Genomic DNA, 23304 nt, shown 5'->3' with positions numbered 1-23304 from the left:
AGATATTCCCATTTGAATGCAGAGTTCCAAAGAATAGCAAGGAGAGATAAGATAGCCTTCCTCAGTGACCAATGCAAAGAAATAGAGGAAAACAACAGAATGGGAAAGACTAGAGATCTCTTTAAGAAAATTAGAGATACCAAGGGAACATTTCATGCAAAGATGGGTTCGATAAAGGACTGAAATGGTATGGACCTAACAGAGCAGAAGATATTAAGACGAGGTGGCAAGAATACACAGAAGAACTGTAAAAAAAGATCTTCATGACCCAGATAATCACAATGGTGTGGTCACTCACCTAGAGCCAGACATCCTGGAATGTGAGGTCAGGTGGGCCTTAGAAAGCATCACTATGAACAAAGCTAGTGGAGGTGATGGAATTCCAGTTGAGCTATTTCAAATCCTGAAAGATGATGCTGTGAAAGTGCTGTACTCAATATGCCAGCAAATTTGGAAAACTCAGCAGTGGACACAGGAATGGAAAAGGTCAGTTTCCATCCAATCCCTAAGAAAGGCAATGCCAAAGAATGCTCAAACTACCACACAAATGCATTCATCTTACATGCTAGTAAAGTAATGCTCAAAATTCTCCAAGCCAGGCTTTAGCAATACGTGAACCGAGAACTTCCAGATGTTCAAGCTGGTCTTAGAAAAGGCAGAGGAACCAGAGATCAAATTGCCAACATTCTCTGGATCATTGGAAAAGCAAGAGAGCTCCAGAAAAACATCTATTTCTGCTTTATTGACTATGCCAAAGCCTTCGACTGTGTGGATCACAATAAACTGGAAAATTCTGAAGGAGATGGAAATACCAGACCACCTGACCTGCCTCTTGAGAAACCTGTATGCAGGTCAGGAAGCAACAGTTAGAACTGGACATGGAACAACAGACTGGTTCCAAATAGGAAAAGGAGTACCTCAAGGCTGTATGTTGTCACCCTGCTTATTTAACTTATATGCAGGGTACATCATGAGAAACGCTGGGCTGGATGAAGCACAAGCTGGAATCAAGATTGCTGGGAGAAATATCAATAACCTCAGATATGCAGATGATACCACCCTTATGGCAGAAAGTGAAGAGGAATCAAAAAGCCTCTTGATGAAAGTGAAAGAGGAGAGTGAAAAAGTTTGCTTAAAGCTCAACATTCAGAAAACTAAGATCATGGCATCTGGTCCCATCACTTCATGGGAAATAGATGGGGAGACAGTGGAAACAGTGTCAGACTTTATTTTGGGGCTCCAAAATCATTGCAGATGATGACTGCAGCCATGAAATTAAGACACTTACTCCTTGGAAGGAAAGTTATGACCAACCTAGACAGCATATTAAAAAGCAGAGACATTACTTTGCCAACAAAGGTCCATCTGGTCAAGGCTATGGTTTTTCCAGTGGTCATGTATGGATGTGAGAGTTGGACTCTAAAGAAAGCTGAGCGCCGAAAAATTGATACTTCTGAACTATAGTGTTGGAGAAGACTCTTGAGAGTCCCTTGGACTACAAGGAGATCCAACCAGTCCATCCTAAAGGAGATCAGTCCTGGGGTTCATTGGAAGGACTGATGCTGAAGCTGAAACTCCAGTACTTTGGCCACCTCATGCGAAGAGTTGACTCATTGGAAAAGACCCTGATGCTGGGAGGGATTGAGGGCAGGAGGAGAAGGGGACAACAGAGGATGAGATGGCTGGATGGCATCACCGACTCGATGGGCATGAGTTTGGGTAAACTCCGGGAGTTGGTGATGGACAGGGAGACCTGGCGTGCTGTGATTCATGGGGTCACAAAGAGTCAGACACGACTGAGCGACTGAACTGAGTTGACCTGAATCTTGGAAGAAAAAGAATTACTCCCATAAATGTTTGTTCTTTTTCATGATATGTAAATTACTAAATATCAGCCACAGAATTCTAAATTAGAAGTGATTTGACAGTAATTAAAATCAAGTTCTAAAATGTTTCTAATAATTTATTGTTTTCAACAAATAGTTATTGATGTTTTTCTGTATACAAAATGAGAGAAAAAAAGAATTGGACATAGATTTTTCCCTTAACGAATATTCAGTTTAATGGTGAAGATAAAATATAGAAATAATTAAAACAGCATATTCTGTATATTTTGATGATCCAGTGGATGTTGACAATTTGATCTCTGGTTCCTCCGCCTTTTCTAAATCCAGCTTGAACATCTGGAACTTCACAGTTCACATACTATTGAGGCCTGGCTTGGAGAATTTTGAGCATTATTTTGCTAGTGTCTGAGATGAATGCAACTGTGAGGTAGTTTGAGCATTCTCTGGCATTGCCTTTCTTTGGGATTGGAATGAAACTGATCTTTCCCAGTCCTGTGGCCACTGCTGAGTTTTCCAAATTTCCTGGCATATTGAGTACAGCACTTTCACAGCATCATCTTTCAGGATTTGACATAACTCAACTTTAATTCCATCACCTCCACTAGCTTTGTTCATAGTGATGCTTCCTAAGGCCCACTAACTTCGCATTCCAGGATGTCTGGCTCTAGGTGAGTGACCACACCATTGTGATTATCTGGGTCGTGAAGATCTTTTTTGTATAGTTCTTCTGTGTATTCTTGCCACCTCTTCTTAATACCTTCTGCTTCTGTTAGGTCCATCCCATTTCTGTCCTTTATTGTGCCCATCTTTGCATGAAATGTTCCCTTGGTATCTCTAATTTTCTTAAAGAGATCTCTAGTCTTTCCCATTCTTTTGTTTTCCTCTATTTGCATTGATCACTGAGGAAGGCTATCTTATCTCTCCTTGCTTTTCTTTGGAACTCTGCATTCAGATGTGTATATCTTTTCTTTTCTCCTTTGCCTTAACTTCTTTTCTCAGCTATTTGTAAGGCCTCTTCAGACAACCATTTTGCCTTTTTGCATTTCTTTTTCTTGGGGATGGTCTTGATCCCTGCCTCCTGTATAATGTCATGAACCTCCGTCCATAGTTCTTCAGGCTGTCTATCAGATCTAATTCCTTGAATCTATCTCTCACTTCCACTGTATAATCGTAAGGGATTTGATTTAGGTCATACCTGAATGGTCTAGTGGTTTTCCCTACTTTCTTCAATTTCAATCTGAATTTGGCAATAAGGAGTTCATGATCTGAGCCACAGTCAGCTCCCAGTCTTGCTTTTGCTGACTGTATAGAGAGCTTCTCCATCTTTGGCTGCAAATAATATGATCAATCTGATTTCAGTATTGACCATCTGGTGATGTCCATGTGTAGTCTTCTCTTGTGTTGCTGGAAGAGGGTGTTTGTCATGACCAGTGTGTTCTCTTGGCAAAACTCTAGAAGCAAGAGACTTCCAGAAAAACATCTGCTTTACTGACTCTGCCGAAGCCTTTGACTGTGTGGATCACAACAAACTGTGGAAAATTCTTAGAGAGATGGGAATACCAGACCACCTGACTTGCCCCTTGAGAAAATCCTGTGCAGGTAGAAGCAACAGTTAGAACTGAACATGGAACAACAGACTGGTTCCAAATTGGGAAAGGAGTATGGCAAGGCTGTATATTGTCACCCTGCTTATTTAACTTATATGCAGAGTACATCATGAGAAATGCTGAGCTAGATGAAGCAGAAGCTGAAATCACAAGCTGGGAGAAATATCAATAACCTCAGATATACAGATGACACCACCCTTATGGCTGAAAGCAAAGAGGAACTAAAGAGCCTCTTGATGAAAGTGAAAGAGGAGAGTAAAAAAGTTGGCATAAAACTTATAGTCAGGAAACTAAGATCATGGCATCTAGTCCCATCACTTCATGGCAAATAGATGGGGAAACAGTGGAAACAGTGACAGACTTTATTTTTGGGGGGCTCCAGAATCACTGCAGATGATGACTGCAGCCATGAAATTAAAAAGACACTTGCTCCTTGGAAGAAAAGTTATGACCAACCTAAACAGCATATTAAAAAGAAGAGATGTTACTTTGTCAACAAAGGTCCATCTAGTCAAAGCTATGGTTTTTCCAGTAGTCGTGTATGGATGTGAGAGTTGAATCTGAAAGAAAGCTGAGTCCCAACGAATTGATGTTTTTGAACTGTGGTGTTGGAGAAGATTCTTGAGAGTCCCTTGGACTGCAAGATGATCCGACCAGTCCATCTTAAAGGAAAAAAGAAAGAAAGAAAAAGAAAGTGAAATCGCTCAGTCGTGTCTGACTCTTTGCAACCCCATGACTGTAGCCCGCCAGGATCCTCTGTCCATGGAATTCTGCAGGGAAGAATACTGGAGTGGGTTGCCATTTCCTTCTCCAGGGGATCTTCCTAACCCAGGGATCAAACCTGGGTCTCTCCCGCATTGCAGGCAGATGCTTTAACATCTGAGCCACCATGGAAGCCCCAGATCAGTCCTGAATATTTATTGGAAGGACTGATGCTGAAGCTGACACTCCAATACTTTGGTCACCTGATGCAAAGTGACTCATCTGAAAAGACCCTGATGCTGGGAAAGATTGAAGATGGGAGTAGAAGGTGACAACATAGGATGAGATGGTTGGATGGCATCACCAACTTACTGGGCATGAGTTTGAGTAAACTCGAAGTTGGTGATGGACAGGGAGGTCTGGCATACTGCAGTGCCGGGCCTGCCGGCTAGATGAACAGGTCAAGGACGCAATCACCAGTGCACCTGAGAAATAAAAGACTAAGAAAGATGGGGTTGAGAGGGACGGAGTCAGCTTGCGACTGATTCCGACGACTTTATTGAGGCGTAACATACATATATATACTAACAGGATTCACCAAATTTTAGATCAAAGACTTGTATACGTGCAGAACTGCAGATACTAGTTTTAGGAGTTTATCTTAACTCCAGCAGAGCATGGCACCAGCATCTTACAATCAGGTAAAGACTACCTAGACATAAGCCATTCACAGGAGCCCGATAATCTTATCAGAGTCAGGAAAATAGGCAAATGGTGGCTGCAGCGATTTCCTTGAGGGAGGTGAGAAAGGCCAATTTGCACTTTAACAAATCAGGGGTGGCGGGACAGAGAGGGACCTTTTGATCTCTCTCAGGGCCGAGAAGGGGCCTGAGCAGTCAGGCCGGCTCCCCGCATCTCCCCCTTTTCTTTTGACTAGTGGCCATTATATCTCCCTCGAAGGAAATGGCCGCGTTTGCAAACGAGAAAACATCAGCAATCTTTTATTTATCATCTCAGATATGCATTGACAAATGCAAGGGCCAAAACACAGCAATAACAATATGCATATAATGATGAAAATTATAGATTTCCACCAACCACTATGAAACCAGGCAGATATCTGACTCCAAATGCTGGAGTCAGAGAAATCCATAGCGGCTACTTGTTGTTTCATATCTTCTAAAGCATCAGAAACATTTGAGGAATAATCAGGAATATATACACAACACTCCATTTTTATTAAGGCACATGTTCCCCCTTGAGAGGCTGTTAGAATATCCAGAGCCATATGATTTTGTAGAACGGCTTTTCTCATCTGTTTTTGTTCTTCATTAAGAGCCTCTAAAGCTCTTCTAGTATCTGTCAAAGCTTGTTTTGTAAAATTGTTCAGAGCCTCTACCCTGAGCATAATATCAGTGGCTCCTAAAGAGGGCACAAAAATTGAGGCTAAATAATCATACCAATGAAAAACAGAGCGTGACCACCGGGCTTTAACATAAGGTAAATTAACAGGTTGACTAATTTTTTTGCTTATGAATTCTCCCAGGGGCAAACACAAACCGTAGGGTACATCTCCCCACCCATCCTACAGGGAGCCAGGGCCAAAGGTTGTATCCACAAATCCATCGAGTGTTATTTGGGGTTACCCATCTTATACCAGGGCTATTTTCCCAATCTGTCCCTGGCCAAGTAACAGACTTGTTGACAATAAATGTTACATCCATTACAGTCTTACATTTGTGGGTAGGCAATAGTCCCATATGTTTCATGTGATATCCTGGAAATTCTCGGCCTCCAATTGTTGGTACATGAGTCTTTTGCTCCCAGCAAATGTCAGCAGGGGTCAGTAGCTGTCCTTTTTCAGGGGTCATCCAGAAATATTCATCCCAAACTTGGTAGTAGTCACCCTCAAATCGATTAAAATCATTAGGAGAAGAAACAGATCTATTTTCGTAATATAAGTACGCATTAACAATTTCCTGATAACTTTGTGTTACATTAAAATAAAAAGAAGAAGCGTGTAAAGGATCAGAGCATCGAGAATCTATATCAAAATTAACTGTAATTAAGCTTCGATGTTTCTTCTGATATTCTTTTAAAAAATCACATAAAGCCGAAGTTTCATTTTTTGGAAAGGGAAGCACCCACCAGGGTAATCCTTCTGTAACCGATAAAGGCATGCTTGTGCAGACCCAGCAGGCTGTTTCATTGTAAAAATCAGCATAAGAATGAGCCCAGGAAACGAAAGCATTGGCTTCAGCCTGAGGGAAGGCTTGATTCATTATCGCGCATGCCAAAGCGAGGGCGATATAAGCCAGCGCATATCGAGGTTGGGCCGTCTCTGCAGCCATCCTCCTTGCTTGAAGGATAAACTCATGCATCTGCTGATTTGTCGGGAGAAGATTCCTCTGCTGTAAAGTCAGCCGACCTAATTGCTGATTCAGTAATCTCCTCCGTCTGGCGTACCAGCCTTTCCGGGAGCCAGCGCGGTGCTTCGGCGTCCTGTGGAAAAACACATACCTGACCCCTCCCCCAAATTAACACGGGATCTGGGCCATGCCAGTTATTATCCAGCGGGTCTTTCCACAAGACCATTGGCCTTTTGCTGGAAATCTGAGGGTCCCAAAATCTCTGCGCGGCTGAATGTCCTTCTTTATCTAAAATTAAAAAATTTAAAATATATAAAGCGTGATTAAGGTAATTTCTGGGTAGAAGGGGGTAGAGCTCCCCTCTCTGTATTTTTTGAAGCTGTAGTTTCAAAGTTTGATTAGCACGTTCCACGATGCCTTGACCCTGTGGATTATAAGGAATGCCTGTTTTTAGGGTGATAGAAAAAGAGGAACAAAAATTTCTGAAGGCAGAGGAGACATAGCCGGGGCCATTATCAGTTTTTATAATCTTTGGCGTGCCTAAAATGGAAAAAGCATAAAGACAATGTGAGATAGAATGTTTTGCGGCTTCACCAGTCTGTAAGGATGCCACAATATATCCTGAAAAGGTGTCAATAGATACGTGAACGTACTTTAAACGACCAAAGGAAGGGACATGAGTGACATCCATTTGCCAAAGATGATTCGGTAGAAGCCCACGAGGATTAATGCCAAGATGTGGAACTGGGAGAAACTTAGGGCAAACAGGACAAGATTTAACAATTTGTCGTGCAGTTTCTCGAGGGATTTGAAACTGCAAACGAAGAGTATTACTATTCTGGTGATGTAGCGCATGTGACTGCTGTGCTGCTTTCACCTGTGAAAGAAAAACTCTAGTGTGAGAATCAGCCATCTGATTTCCCATAGATAGAGGTCCAGGAAGCCCAGTGTGGGCACGTAAATGTCCAAAGAAGCAGGGTAAGGTGCGCTGTTGCAGCAGAGACTGAATTGAACGTAACAAATGTTGAATGTTAGAATTCACAGTAGAAATAAAGGGAACAGTTTCTATATATTGCAAAGCATGAGCAATGTATTTGCTATCAGTAAACAAATTAAAAGACTGTGAGGAATATTGTGAGCATACTTTATGAACGGCTGAAAGTTCTACTTCTTGAGCCGATGTATAGTTCGTCTGCCAGGAGAAAGGGGTATCATTAACCACAAAGGCAGCAGTTCCATTGGAGGATCCATCAGTAAAGATCGTAAGAGCATCTTGAATAGGAACATTAGAAACATTCTTTGGAAAAATAAATGAATGCTGGCTGGCAAAATGCAAAAGTTTATCAGAAGGTAAATGATTAATAATTTGACCTGTAAAGGAGGAAAAGGCCAAAGCCCACGAGTCATTAAACTGAAAAAGCTATTCCTGCTGTTCTTTGGTATAGGGCACATAAATGTAAGCAGGATCGGCTCCCAACATTTCTCTGGAAAGACGCCTTCCTTTGGCAACGAGGAGGCTAATGAAATCAAAAAAAAAGGAGTAAGAACTTTTGAAGGCGATACAGGTAAATGGATCCACTGTAAGGGAGCATTTTGATATAACACTGCCGTCGGGGTATGTTTAGAGGGAAACACATATAGTCCCCACGGTTGAGAAAAAACACAGTAGGTAGCAAAATGCTGAGAGAGGGCCTTTTCAACCAATGCCAGAGCAGCTCGCCCTTCATCATTTAGTATTCTGGGGGAGGAAGGGTCAGTTGTTGATTAAGATCTCTAAATTGTCCTTCCTCCATTAGCATGTCAAAAGTAACCTGCAGCCCATTACGGCGGTTACGGTCTTCAATGATGTTACAGACCTCGCCGTATTTTGAGCACCACAAGAGATTAGGAGGCAAGTATTGAGATGAAAGACTTTCAATTATGGCTAGAGTAAACGGCGCAGTAGGCCCGTATTGAGCGCAAGCTTGTTTCAGTTGTTTAAAAGGCAGAGGCTCATGATACCTCCGATGATTAGCATCTTGAAAAACAGGGAAAATCATAGAATATCCCTCAAGATTTTCACCCTGTTCTCGGGCTGTTTTCACAGCCATTTGTAGTGGTGAAAGTACTGGCCTTTTTAGGCTAGATGGAACATATACTGGCGCTGTTGGAATCAAAGGCGCTTCTGCGAGAGGAGGGGGAGGGAGCGGGACCGGCGGCGGCAGCGGGTCAGGATTTAAACCGGCTATAACAGATGGCGTTTTAGAATGCAACGGCTTAGTTGTATTTATGGGCGATAAGTCTAGTTGTTCCATTCTCTGAGATATGGATGTTAGCATCTAAGTTCAGAAAAAGGGGAGCCTTGGTCTTTATTCTTTTGTTGAGTTACTATAAAGGCATCCCATCCTTCTTTGTCATGCTCAAAAGCCTGCTCTTTTAAATCGTCTTCCTCATCAGGAGAAAGTTCTGAATCTGAGTCTTGTTCTAGAGCAGTAGTCTCATTATCATTTTTTCTGGAACCTGAAACAATTGGGGAGTCATATATGTGCTCCACTACCTGTTGGGGGGCACCTGAACACTTGGGTGTTATAAATTTCAAGGCTGTTTTAAGTTTCCTACTCTCGTATTCTGGGTTTAAACAATCTCTTATTAGAGTCCATAGAGAATAAGCATCAAGAGGAACTTTGTCTGGTCCACAGAGGGTATAAACTGTTTGAATTTGTTCTCCCACCTTTATCCAAGTTTCAAGGCTAATAGTTCCTTGCTCTGGGAACCAAGGACAAGTTTCCTCCACAAAGACAAGAAATCTTTCTAGTTTCTGTTTAGAGACAGAAATTCCTCTAGCTTTTAGCATAGTTTTTAACATAGAAACAAAGAACTGTCTACTATTACTTTGCCCCATAATTTTTACTCTCAACTATACCCTCTCCACCCACAGTTTTCCAACGATACCTGAATAAGTGAGGCTTTCTCCCGGGATCACTTTCAATATTTTTGGGTGGCTGTGCTCTGGGATCCGCCCACGTCCCTGTTCGGGCGCCACTTGCCGGGCCTGCCGGCTAGATGAACAGGTCAAGGACGCAATCACCAGTGCACCTGAGAAATAAAAGACTAAGAAAGATGGGGTTGAGAGGGACGGAGTCAGCTTGCGACTGATTCCGACGACTTTATTGAGGCGTAACATACATATATATACTAACAGGATTCACCAAATTTTAGATCAAAGACTTGTATACGTGCAGAACTGCAGATACTAGTTTTAGGAGTTTATCTTAACTCCAGCAGGGCATGGCACCAGTGTCTTACAATCAGGTAAAGACTACCTAGACATAAGCCATTCACAGGAGCCCGATAATCTTATCAGAGTCAGGAAAATAGGCAAATGGTGGCTGCAGCGATTTCCTTGAGGGAGGTGAGAAAGGCCATTTGCACTTTAACAAATCAGGGGTGGCGGGACAGAGAGGGACCTTTTGATCTCTCTCAGGGCCGAGAAGGGGCCTGAGCAGTCAGGCCGGCTCCCCGCACTGCAGTCCATGGGGTTGCAAAGAGTGGGACACAAGCGACTGAACTGAACTGAACTGATTCGGTATATTTAGAAGAAAAAGAGACTCCTTCCAGAAAGAGAACAGGTGAAATGGAGAACTTTAGGAAAGAAGTGATCATCAGTGGATTTTGACAGATCTTGATCTTGATCTTGCAAAAATGTTGGGTAGCAGAAGCTTTCTGAGTAGAGAAAGCAGAATGAGCACAGAAGTGGCAAAGAAGACAACTACAGAAAAGTGAGTGGTTCAGTTTTTACTGGAGCATTGACTGTGTGAAAGGGAATAGTAGACAATTGTAAACATAGGTGGTTGAAGGTCTTGAATGCCAGACTAATGAATTTGGATTTTTTTTTTTTTTCTGAAACTTTGTAGTTTTTGAGCAGAAGATAATGTGATGAGAGCCTTAAGAAACCAGAGACAGGAATTGTAACCAGGAGTCTTACAGTGGCTAGGCAAGAGATAAGAAGATTCTCATGAACAGGCTGGCTCTCAGATTTCATCTACTACTATTTTCTTCTTGGTTCTACATTTTAGCCACAAAATCTTCCTTTGGTCCTCACATGAAGCCAAATTCACATCTATTTCATCATCTTTGTACCTGCCTGGAAATCACTTCCCCCGATTTTCAAATAGATTGCTTTTTTTTTTTTTCATAATTCAGTTCTCAGCTCAATTATTGTCTTTATTTTTCATTTTTTTTACAAAATGCCTTCCCTGACCACCTAATTTTCAGATATTCTTTCTCTGAATTACTCTCTATTACATCACTGGATTTTATTTTCATAAATCATGTATCACTACCTTAAATCATGTTTATTTTAACATCTGCTCTCCAAGTAGAATATCAGCTACATGAGAGCAGGGACTTCACATCACCATTGTATCCCCACCCTATAGAACATTACCTGACACACTATGCCCTCCATACTTGTTGAGTGAATAAACAAGTAACAGATTAACTCTGTGGGTCTAACGTTTAGGAAGTAAAGTTTACAAAGTTGGATTCTGGAACTAGATTACCTGGTTTTGCATCCCAACTTGGAAACTTCCTACTTCTAAAATCTTAGGCAAGATACTTAACCTCTCTTTGCCTCATTCTCATCTGTGAACTACAGACAATATGTATGTCTATCACATGGAACTGTGAGGATTAATTGAGCTTTATATGTACGTGTAAAGCATGTAGAATAGGGCCTGGCACATAGTAAGTCCATGCAAGTGAGAGCCATAATTACTGTTGTTAAATAACATACAGTTTCTATTATGTTTAGTACACTGAATAGAAGCAGGATATATTCTACCTTTTCTAGAATCTAGCTTAGTTACCAGCTTTAGTACCAACTATTTGATGTGATTTTTATATCACAGATATATGCCTTCTGCAAAAAAGTGAGGTTAAAAGTAAGTGGAAAATGCTACAAAAGCTTTAATTATTTTTTCATTTGTTTGTAGGTGAAGACAAAGCAAGAATCAGAACTGAAACTCAAATCATTTGTTCCTCCATATGTGTGTAATTTGACATTTTAAACTTATGCTAATTTTTTAACTTATTGCTTTTAAAGTATAAACTAATTTTTAAATTTCCTGTATGTTTTAGGCCCTTCAACCAGAATTATATTTGCTTCCTATAATGGATCATTTAGGAAATATTTATTCAGCATCAGCAGCAGTTTCTTTCAATAAACAACAGACTAATAGCGGTGTTGCTGAGCCTGACGGAGTAATACACAGACCACTTAGTATAACTCCGTCAAAGGAAGAACCTGCAACAGATCCCAGTTTTTTAGAAAATGCTTTGAAAGAACTTCTTGACAAGAATCAGGAAGAAGGTGATTTCAACTGGAATGAAGTTGTTATAGTACATTTTAATAGTCAAGTCTGGACAAACTCTGGGCAAATCTAGCCTTACAAATACAGGCAATATAATAGGAAAGCTCCAATTCAATTTGAGGAGTTTTAAAAATAGTTTTACGAGTTTGGAGAAAAAAAGACTAAATACTATGCTAAAATAAAAATAAAATCAAAATACAACATAAAGTCTACCACCTTTTATAATAGTTTCAGATAAAGTTAAGGCTAAAGGAGAAGAGAAGGGAAGTGATTGTTACATAAAACCTTATTGTTGTAAGTTCAGAAGTATCTTATCCAGGCAAACAGTATCAGGCCAAAGCAAAATAATATTGGGAGACATTTGTATTTCAAAGACTAAAAATTTTTTTATGATTACACATAGCAACTTACTGGTAGTTTAGTTCTCAAAAAGTGGTAGGTCTTTAAAAAATCAAAATTAAACTTATAAACATATAAATTAAGCTGGTACTACACTCTAAGAATCTATTGAAATAAGTCAGTTGGATTTTATTTTACCCGGCTGCATACAGCAACTAAATTGTGATGGAAAACCAAATATACTAAAATTTTATGAATTAAATGAATCCCCCATCAGTTAATGACAACACTCTTTACAGCTGCAAAATACACTTATTCTTAATTAGTCGCATTTTTCTTCATCTTCAGTTATAACAATTATTGCATTCTGCATTCTAAGTTTATACTATGCCTAGTGATATTCCAAACTTAGCCCCTTCTTGTGTGTGTGTGTGCTTAACCTTAGGTACATTTAATATGGGCTTCCCAAGTGGCACAGTGACAAAGAATCGCCTGCCAATTCAGGAGACACAAATGACACGGGTTCTATCCCTAGATTGGGAAGGCCCCTGGAGGAGGAAAGGCAACCCGCTCTAGTATTCTTGCCTGGAAAATCCCATGGACAGAGGAGCCTGAGGCTACTACAGTCCATGGGGTCTCAAAAGAATCAAAAACAACTGAGCATACACACATTTGATGTGATCAGTGAGAGTCTTTACCTTATTTTTTTTATCTAGGTATATCCCTGCAGTTTTATATATGGCTTTCCAGTCATGGTATCAATTAGAGGTTAAATGAAGAAACACCTAGGAAAAAAGTTAACTGTGGGATTCCAGTAGTCCTGAAAAGTACAAGATCAAGTAACTAATGAAGTAGGCAATTACCCTACATAAAGTTATGAGTAGTATCATATTTTATACTCTAGGCTACTGGCCAAGTCCCTGAACTATGTTACTTGCAAAACACCCCAAAAAAGTATTTGATTGAGAATATTTAATCTTTATGAATTTTGTGTCATTGTAATTTTTAAATAGTATTAATTTCTTGGTGCTTCACATCAAAAAAATTAACTATAATTTAACTGAGAGCCTAGTGTATGCTCATTTTACAAAGTTCTAGAAATATCAATAACTATTAAGAGGAAAATAAGGATTAACAATAATTTCACCATCCAGGATAGCTGTTGTAAAGTGAAAGTGAAAACTGCTCAGTCATGTCTGACTTTATGCAACTCCATGGTCTATATAGTCCATGGAATTCTCCAAGCCAGAATACTGGAGTGGGTAGCCTTTCGCTTCTACAGGGGATCTTCCCACCCAGGGATCAAACCCAGGTCTCCCACACTGCAGGCACATTCTTTACCAGCTGAGCCACAAGGGAAGCCCATAGTTGTTAGTATCTGTTAGTATTTTGGTGTATATTCTTCCAATTTTTCTTTAGTTCATATAAATATTTTTGAACTTTTGAAAAATGAGGACACATACAAACTCTTTTAAATCCTCTTCTTTTAGAAAATGTCACCCACATTTCATGCCAATAAATATAGATCTACATCATTGTAGAATTCTCTTGTGGTATATTTGTTTATATAACCTTGAATTAATATTCTTGCTATTATGAATGGTGCTATAAGCAACATTTTTCTAAATACAATATCATGCATTTATCATATTATCTTCTTAAAAGTTTAATGGCTGCTTCTCAGGGGATGTGTTTTGTTTGTTATTCTTATATTCATCTATTTTATTTTTTAGATTCCATGTATAAATGATAACATATAGTATTTGTCTTTATCTGACTGGCATATTTCACTAGGTTTCTTAGAAGAGCTTTCCAGTAGTCCTGGAAAACTTGTGTGCCTCTTTCTGGTCACATCTTGCTCCTTCTCCAATAAAAAGAGTACTCTTATTTTTAAAAAAAATTATATATTTTTTGCAGTGCTGAGTCTTTGTTGCTGTGTGCGGGCTTTCTCTAGTTGCAGTTACTCTCTAGTCACAGTCCATGGTGAAGAATAAGAATATTGTGGTGGCTTCTCTTATTGCAGAGCACTGGCTCTAGGGTGTGTGGGCTTCAGTAGTTGTGGTGCACAGGCTTATATGCCTCATGGAATGTGAATCTTCCCAGACGAGGTATCAAACCTATGTCCCCTGCATTGGCTGGTGGATTCCAAACCAGTGACCACCAGGGAAATCTTACTTGATTTTTTTAGTTACTTGAATTATTTTCTTACTTTTTGTATAGTTTTATTATAACCTGAATGTGTATTCCTTAGTAATAATTTAGTTTTGTCTCTTTTGAAAAAATTTTATTTAGACAGAATCATATTGAAAGCATTTTATTTGGAACCTTTTTCTTTTACTTGACATTATAATGAAAAATTCAACAATGATGTCATGTATAACACTATTTCATTTCTTTTTACTGTTGTATAATATTTTATTGTATGATCATATCATGATTTATTTATCTATTCTACTGACAGACAGTTGGTTTCCAATTTGGGGCTATTACAAATATGCTATTTTGTACATTCTTGTACATGAGTCTTAAATGCATATGTGCAGAAGGATCTCAAAAAAGTATACCTAGAATTAGCATTGTATGTACATGTTCAACTTTACTAAATAACTTACATGTGTTTTCCAAAGTGACTGTACCTAACAACAATATCTAAAAGTTCCTGTTGAACCATAATCTTGCTGTCAGACTACATTCTGGATAATTTGTTCACCTCTTTCTTCCAAATCTACCTTACCAATTCTCTTTTTAGCTATGTCTGCTGCTGCTGCTGCTAAGTCACTTCAGTCGTGTCCAACTCTGTGTGACCCCATAGATGGAAGCCTACCAGGCTCCCCCATCCCTGAGATTCTCCAGGAAAGAACACTGGAGTGGGTTGCCATTTCCTTCTCCAATGCATGAAAGTGAAGGGGAAGTCACTCAGTCATGTCCGACTCTTAGTGACCCCCTGGATGACAGCCTACCAGGATCCTCCATCCATGGGATTTTCCAGGCAAGAGTACTGGAGTGGGGTGCCATTCTGCTATTAAACCCTTACACTGAATTTTTAATTCCAAATATTCTGTTTCTCTTTTCTAGTCATTCTCTTTGCTTAAAATTTCTTCATATGTTTCATGGCCATTTGGATTTGTCTTCATTCAAGTGTTTTGCCTATTTTATGTTCTCTTAAATATTGACTCATTTTGTTGTTGTTCAGTCGCTCAGTCATATCTGACTCTGCACCTCCATGGACTGCAGCACACCAGGCCTCTCTGTCCTTCACCATCGCCCATAGCCTGCTCAAACTCATGTCCATTAAGTCAGTGATACCATCCAACCATCTCATCCTCTGTCGTCCCCTTCTCCTGCCTTCAGTCTTTTCCGGCATCAGGGTCTTTTCTAATGAGTCAGTTCTTCACATCAGGTGACCAAAGTGTTGGAGTTTTGGCTTCAGCATCAGTACTTCCAATGAATATTCAGGACTGATTTCCTTTAGGATTGACTGGTTTGATCTCCTTGCAGTCTAAAGGACTCTCAAGAGTCTTCTTCAACACCACAGTTCAAAAGCATCAATTCTTTGGCACTCAGCTTTCTTTATTGTCCAACTCTCACATCCATACATGACTACTGGAAAAACCATAGCTTTGACTAGATGGACCTTTGTTGGCAAAGTAATGTCTCTGCTTTTTAATATGCTCTCTAGATTGGTCATAGCTTTTCTTCCAAGGAGCAAGCGTGTTTTAATTTCATGGCTGCGGTCACCATCTGCAGTGATTTTGGAGCCCCCAAAAATAAAGCCTGTCAGTGTTTCCATTGTTTCCCCATCTATTTGCCATGAAGTGATGGGACCAGATGCCATGATCTTAGTTTTTTGAATGTTGAGTTTTAAGCCAGCGTTTTCACTCTCTTCTTTCACTTTCATCAAGAGGCTCTTTACTTCTTCTTTGCTTTCAGCCATAAGGGTGGTGTCATCTGCATATCTGAGGTTATTGATATTCCTCCTGGCAATCTTGATTCCAGCTTGTGCTTCATCCAGCCCAGCATTTCTCATGATGTACTTTGCATATAAGTAATATAAGCAGGGTGACAATATGTACAGATATTTTTCCAGCATTTGTATGTGTGTGTGTGTATACATGTGTGTATATTTCTATATAATTCACTCTAGATTTTAGTTTGTGGCTTGTCTTTTTATTCTCTTTAGATTCTTTGAGGAAGGAATTCTTAAATTTTGTCAGCATGTTTTAAAAATTATAGAGATGAGTGTTGACATTTTCAGCTCTGTTTTGTTTTATGCATTTTGAAGCTCTGTTATGAGATGTATGCACAATTTAGGATTGTTATGTTTTCTTGAAAAAAATTGACTTCTATGTTATTATGTAATGTTTCTCTTTATCTCTGGTAATGCTTCAATTTGAAATTCACTTAGTCTGATATTAATATAATCACTCTAGCTTTCTTTTGATTAGTTTTTGATGGTATATCTTTATCTATTTCAGTATTGTCTGACTTTATATTCAAAATGGGTTTCCTATAAACAGCATATATTTATATCTTACTTTTTAATCCAGTTTGACCATCTATGCCTTTTATTAATATTAGGCATGTTTAGACCATTTACATTTAATGTAATTATGGATGTGGTTGGCTTTAAATGTACCATTTTAGTATTTATTTTCTATTTGTCTCATCTGTTTTCTGTTTTTTCCTTGGCTTTTTTTTTTTGATTGAGTAGTGTTTTTTTTGTGATTCAATTTTACACCACCATTGGCTCATTAGTTATTCCTCATTTTAAAAAGCATTTAGTGGTTACTATAGGTTGATGGTCAGAAAACACCTTTTTTTTAAATTTTATTTAAATCCATGCCCTATGGCTCTTTTTTTTATAAATAAACTTTTACTTGAACAAAGCCATGCCCTTTCATTTACGAATTGTCAATGACTGTTTTTGCACTGCAATGACAGAGTTGAGTAGCTGTGATAAAGACCATGGTCTACTAGCCTGAAATATTTGCTGTCTGTATCTTTAAGAAGAAGTGTCTCCAGGATATACATTATATAGACCTTTAATTTGAAGTATACTTTCAATTATATACAACTTCATATATCATATAAGAACCTTACAGTAATATACTTCTATTCCCTCCCTCAAATCTTTTGTGCTATTGTTGTTGTACATCTTACCCCTATATATGTTACAAACTCCATAATACATTTTTATTGTTTTTGCTTTTACTGTGCATCATCCTTTAAAGAAATTAAAAATAAGGGGAAAATGACTTTTTTAAACTTAGGAGGGAATTTCTTTCCCCTAACCTAGTAGTAGTAACCAATGCTTTGTATGTTTGTGATCCTGGGCCCAAGATGACCCTGCCAGCTTTTAGCTTCTATTCTTCCTTTAGGCTTTATCTAAGACTAGGGGTGGGAAGGTTTCCTATACCCTACTCAGTAATAAAAATTTACAAGGCTGAAATTGGTGGAAGAGGAGTTACCTATTTTTTTCCTCTAGGGTATATGGCTTTTGCTACTATTCTTCCTCCAGAGTCAGTGGATTTTTGTCCAATCCCTATGATGGGAGAGTTTTGTGCTCCTTTTCCATTGGCTTAAGGCTCCTGCTTTTTGTGAGAAAAGAGTGTTTAAGAAAGATAGGGTTTCTTATTCACACACATTCATACCTGTGTGTCACTGATGACTCTTTTGGGTCTCCTGCCCTGCCCCCAGTCTTTCTTATGAGTGTGTGACACAGGTACATGGAAAGGAGCTTGCTATGAGTATTGACTGCCTTTTGTGTCTGGGGATCCTAGAAATTCCAGAGTATCTTGGTAGCCCACATTAGCCTTTAGAATTCCTTAAAATTTTATCTCTTTTGTTTTTTACTTTTTTTTTTAATATTTATTTATTTTTGGCCATGCTAGGTCTTCATTGCTCTGTGGACTTTTCTCTAATTATGGCAAGCAGGGGCTACTCTCTAGTTGTAGTGTGTGGGTTTCTCGTTGCGGTGGCTTCTCTTGTGGAGCACAGGCTCTAGAGCACATACAGGTTCAATAGTTGTCGTGCATAGGCTTAGTTGCACCACAGTATGAGGGATCCTCCTGGATCAGGGATTAAACTCATGTCTTCTGCATTGGCAGATGGATTCTTTACCACTGGGCCATCAAGGAAGCCTCCTTTTTACTTCTTCAAACAATGACACTTACTTCCTCCAATGCTCTGTCAAAAATGAAACATCTTATTTTCTCCTTGGAGGAAACTGGAATCTGATTTCTTATAAACTTAACTCTGATGAGTTCAGTTATTATTTTATAGATTGTTTTTCTCCTTGTTCGGGTGGGAGTAGTTTTGTCTTTCTATATCCTCAGCAAAAGTGGAGCTGCAGTTCTTTAGTCAAGTTTGTCAGCATTTTTTTTCATGATTAGTGCTTGCTCTGTATTAAGATGTCTTCTTTAAAAAATCCCTTTTCTACCCTGAGAGCATGAAGATATGGCCCTGTATTATATTACAAATATTTTATGGTTAGCTTTCCACATTTAGTTCATTAATATAACAGGAATTTATTTTTATGTGTGATGTGAGATGAATTTCCTTAATTTTTATCATATGTACACTATCATTTATTGATGATAGTTGTACAGTATCTTAAAATTGTCAGATTGCTCTTTAGTGGTGCTTGAGAATACAAAATATCTGAGCTCTAACATTAGTATCAAAATATAACTGGTAAAAATATGCACAGTATATTTCATTGGTTCTTTAATGAAGGAGAAAAGATGTATTTCTTTACTTATTTTTACATATTAAAATGGATAGTCATTTCCATTAGTTATCTTTTATTCTTTTCCAGCACTACACATCTCTATTATATTTTTTGACATGCCTCAACTTTATCATGTTTAATCCTTGATTATTGTTGCCCCCAAGCCAGTACACTTTCTTATTTCTTCCATCATTCTTCCAGTTGTTCAGACTTAAAGCTTTGAAAATTTCCTTATTGTAAAATGATAGCTTCTTAGTTTAAAGGAAACTTAAAAAGCATCTTGAGTGGCCTTCTTGCTTATATCTCCTTTCTAGTCTATCTTCTAGACTGCCATCAGCATCATTCTTTTTGTTACAAGTTGGATTATTTATCTTCCTATTTAAAAACCCTTGAAAGAGTCACTGATTAAGCCCCCTTAAAATGGCATAGAGAATTATTCATACTCTTGACTTCAAATCCGGGTTACAAATGTTGGGCCATGCAGCCCAATTCCAGAAGGCTTTCTTCACATAGGTTATGATTTGAATGGAGCTTTCAGGATTTGTTTAATGTGGTAGTTTGTTCAATAATTTTTACCTGGTATTAGTAATAGTACTCGGAGAAGGCAATGGCACCCCACTCCAGTACTCTTGCCTGGAAAATCCCATGGAGGAGCCTGGCAGGCTGCGGTCCATGAGGTCTCTAAGAGTCGGACACCACTGAGCGACTTCACTTTCACTTCTCACTTTCACACATTGGAGAAGGAAATGGCAACCCACTCCAGTGTTTTTGCCTGGAGAATCCCAGGGACGGGGGAGCCTGGTGGGCTGCCATCTGTGGGATCACACAGAGTCAGACACAACTGAAGTGACACAGCAGCAGCAGCAGCAGTAATAGTACTATTATTATTGCCTGGAAAATTCCCTGGACAGAGGAGCCTGGCAGGCTATATATAGTCCATGGCGTGGCAAAGAGTTGAACACAACTAAGCAACTGAGTACACACACACACACACACACACACACACTATTTTATTATAGTTCAGTGATAGGAAAGAGAGGAAAAAGTACCATATAGTACAATCAGAGGTAGGTAGGGATTTAGCTACAAGATCCTTGTTTACAAAGCTAAAATGTTTTGCAGGTAATGGGAAGCCATTTGAAGTTTTTAACAGGAATGGTGTAATTGGATTTCAGTTCCAGAAAAACAATGTGGGAGACAATATGGAGACTAGACTGAGGTGATAAAGACCTGAACTAGGAAATGCTATGGAATGGAAATCAGAACTTGAAGTCTAAAGACTTCTAATGATTGCATACTGTGCAGAAAGTGTTTTATATGCACTATTGCCATTTTAGAGCTAAGGAAACTGAAGTGAGAAATAACTTACCTGAGGTCACACATGCTGTGATAATGCCCAGGCGGGAACACTTACATGTTTGCGTATGTAAAATAACAAATGACATGTGCTCTGTATTTATACCCAGTGCTTTCCAGAGGAGGATCCTCAGGGTGCTATTTGAAAAGATACTTTTGGCAAAGGCTTTTTAGAGACAATTAGATTTGAATAAAACCCAACTTACCTCACCTTGTACATATTGTACATAAAAACAGAAATCCTACAATAGGTGTGTGTCTTTATGGGATTTGTGTTCCTGTTAGGATTGCTTTAATCCAATTTTCCCCAAACTGAATTTACCAAAGAATTCTCCTTTTGCATAAACTAGAGTTTTCATGAAATTCAGTTTGGAAATAGTAAAGTTCATGGAGATATTGAAACATGGAAGAATATATAGTATGTACATATAAAAATTTATTATTTTAGTATTTTCTTAATATTGTAAACTTTCTTTGCTATGGATGGATATCAGCATCAGCTGGGGGAAAAGCTACTCCAAATGAGAATCAGATCGGAAATAATCAAACTGGAAATCCTGAATTGCCACGATCACAGGAAGATTCAGATAATGATTATTTTAGTGACAGTAAAAGGTAATTAGTATGAATGTTGATTTTACATATCATAATCTATAAGAGTGAGATACCCAGGGTACTGTCTTAAAATCTTCTAATTAAAACAAGGACCAAGTGAAGTTAATGACATTTTTAACTAAAACTACCTTGATTCTGATGTTTGCTGTTGTGTACTAGTATTTCCCTTAATATAAGGGGGGATAATGTATTGCTTAAATTTATTCTATTGTAATTCTTCTGTCATCCGGGGCAACCTAAATGGCAGAATAGTTTCTGTCCTCATTTTTGTTTCCTAGAATTAATTTTTCTGGCTCTTTTACATTCCTGGTATGGTAAACTAATCATTATGCTTGAGTTTCACATTGGTATAATTTCAGTCAAAATTATAGTACTTAAACCACAGCTTTGCATATAGCCTTTTGAAATTAAGAAATTTTATAAATAATTATTCTCAAAATAACTATAAACAAAGTATGTCTATTAAATTTCCAGTTAGTTTACCTTGCTATCAACACTGGACTGTGATTTGAATTTAGCTATAATGGACGAGTCTGAGCAAACTCCAGAAGACAGAGGACAGGGAAACCTGGTGCACTGCAGTCCATGGGGTCACAAGGAACCAGACACAACTTAGCAACTGAACAACAACATAATGAAATATTATCTTATAACTCATGCTAAATGTAGTTTATGTTAATCAAAAATGAGTTTGAAAGATAACATAATAGTTTTGAGATGACTTTAAACATTTTTAATGTTATATTTGTGTTTATAGAATGTTAAACAATTAAAAACATGAAAAGCTAATATTCATGGAATCATTTTTAATATGACTTTCAATTTTATCATTCCCTTTTAAGTCAGTTTCTTTGGAAAAATGAAGATGATAGAGCTAATATCATTAGAAGAGAGGATAATCAGGTACGATTTCTAAATTTTTCTTAAATGTGATATTGTACCATATTTATATTGAAATTGAAATGCAGATTGCAGATTGAAAATGAAACTGCAGATTAAAATGCCCAAGTTAGAGACGGGGGAGATAAACTTCAAGAAAATTCAGGAGCCTGCCAATTCAGTGAAATTTCTGGGAGTTTTATGATCTGGGAGATATGTTGAGATATGCCCTTTAAAGTAAAAAACCAGGTATTTGAACCTTGCCCCAGCTACCATTGAAAATGAGTCACCCGATGTACCTCTTTCGAATTTGGAGATTTATAGCATTCGAACATGTGGCTCCAATCTTTCCTTTTTTTTTCCAATCAAGCAATCCAAAAGACTGTCAGCTTTGGGCAGAAATGGCTCACAAAGTGGTCCAAGAGCCACAGCGAGCAGTGCTGCCGGTTGTGTGCGAACGTTCATCTAGTTCAGGCATACTTGATGTGCAATAAGTCGGAATGCTGAATGGAGTCTGAGACGAGTCCTGGTAGAAGAGTCACAGCTCAGAGCCTTTGAGTTTTGGAGTAAAGGCATGCCATCTGCAGCAAATAATTATTTTGTTGTTGCTAGATATTACTAAAACTTGCTATCTTCACACTTAAAAATAAAATTTTTCCACCTGGTGGGTACTAAATGCTTTTTAACTATGGCCTGAATTTTAATTTCCCAGGTTACCCATACAGTTGGTTTGATCCTGTTTATATATTTTATGGGCTCCGTTTTGATAACTTTTTTGAAGAATTACCTTTTCAAGTAGTTGAAGTATTTTTCTCTTATTGCAAATCAAGATACTAACTTCTCATTTCTTCTTGTTTACATTTATTTGGTATACCCCATCTTCCTCCTCTACTCTTCCCCCCAACTTTTCTGGATTGCATTGTTTTAGGTATGTCCTTATAGACATCATAAAGTTGGGTTTCATTTTGTAAACAGTCTGAAAGTCATTTTCATTTAGTAGATGAGTTATGTCCTTTTCGTTATGATGGGATTGATATATTTGACCTCAAATTTGTCATTTTACTTTGCTATAGTTACTATGTGGCTTATTTGCACTTTCCCCCTTCCTCGTATGTAGGAAGGTTGAATCTTATTCTAGTGTTTACCTTTATACTAATACAAATTTTTGTTAGTATTCCTCGCCCTCCTTTTTCCTTTTTTAAAATTTATGCTTCTTCAAAATTTTGAAATTTTTGTTTCATTACCTCTAAAATTATCCTCTGACTCCCACCTTTACATTCAAGGTGATTAAAAAGTCATCCCTCTCTCTTTTCTTCCCTCATATACTTTTAGTTGTATCATTTCTACTTTGTCAAAGAACAGAACATTTATGGGCTGTGCTTCTTGTCTTCTCCTCACCCTTGCTTTAGTCTCAGATCTATAATTAAATACGATCAACACTTACTGCCAGTTCTTTTGCACAAGATTTTTCAATCACTTCCTGGCTGGGTTAAGCTCCACTTATTTTTA

The 23304-nt window shown here is 38.4% G+C and overlaps 1 protein-coding gene across 1 annotated transcript in view; it reads left to right on the top strand.

Moving 5' to 3' along the window:
- The window catches only part of SPATA1 (spermatogenesis associated 1), a 67289-nt gene that overhangs the window by 11687 nt on the left and 32298 nt on the right, over nucleotides 1-23304 (top strand). The window contains 4 exon segments of the mRNA XM_043460830.1: nucleotides 11499-11552; nucleotides 11644-11875; nucleotides 20796-20916; nucleotides 21759-21819. Coding sequence (XP_043316765.1) covers nucleotides 11499-11552; nucleotides 11644-11875; nucleotides 20796-20916; nucleotides 21759-21819 — 468 coding nt within the window.

Source organism: Cervus canadensis, chromosome 2, assembly GCF_019320065.1.
Source record: "Cervus canadensis isolate Bull #8, Minnesota chromosome 2, ASM1932006v1, whole genome shotgun sequence".
NCBI lineage: Eukaryota > Metazoa > Chordata > Mammalia > Artiodactyla > Cervidae > Cervus > Cervus canadensis.
The sequence above is the reverse complement of the archived record's forward strand: the minus strand, read 5'-3'. Positions and strand labels throughout refer to the sequence as shown.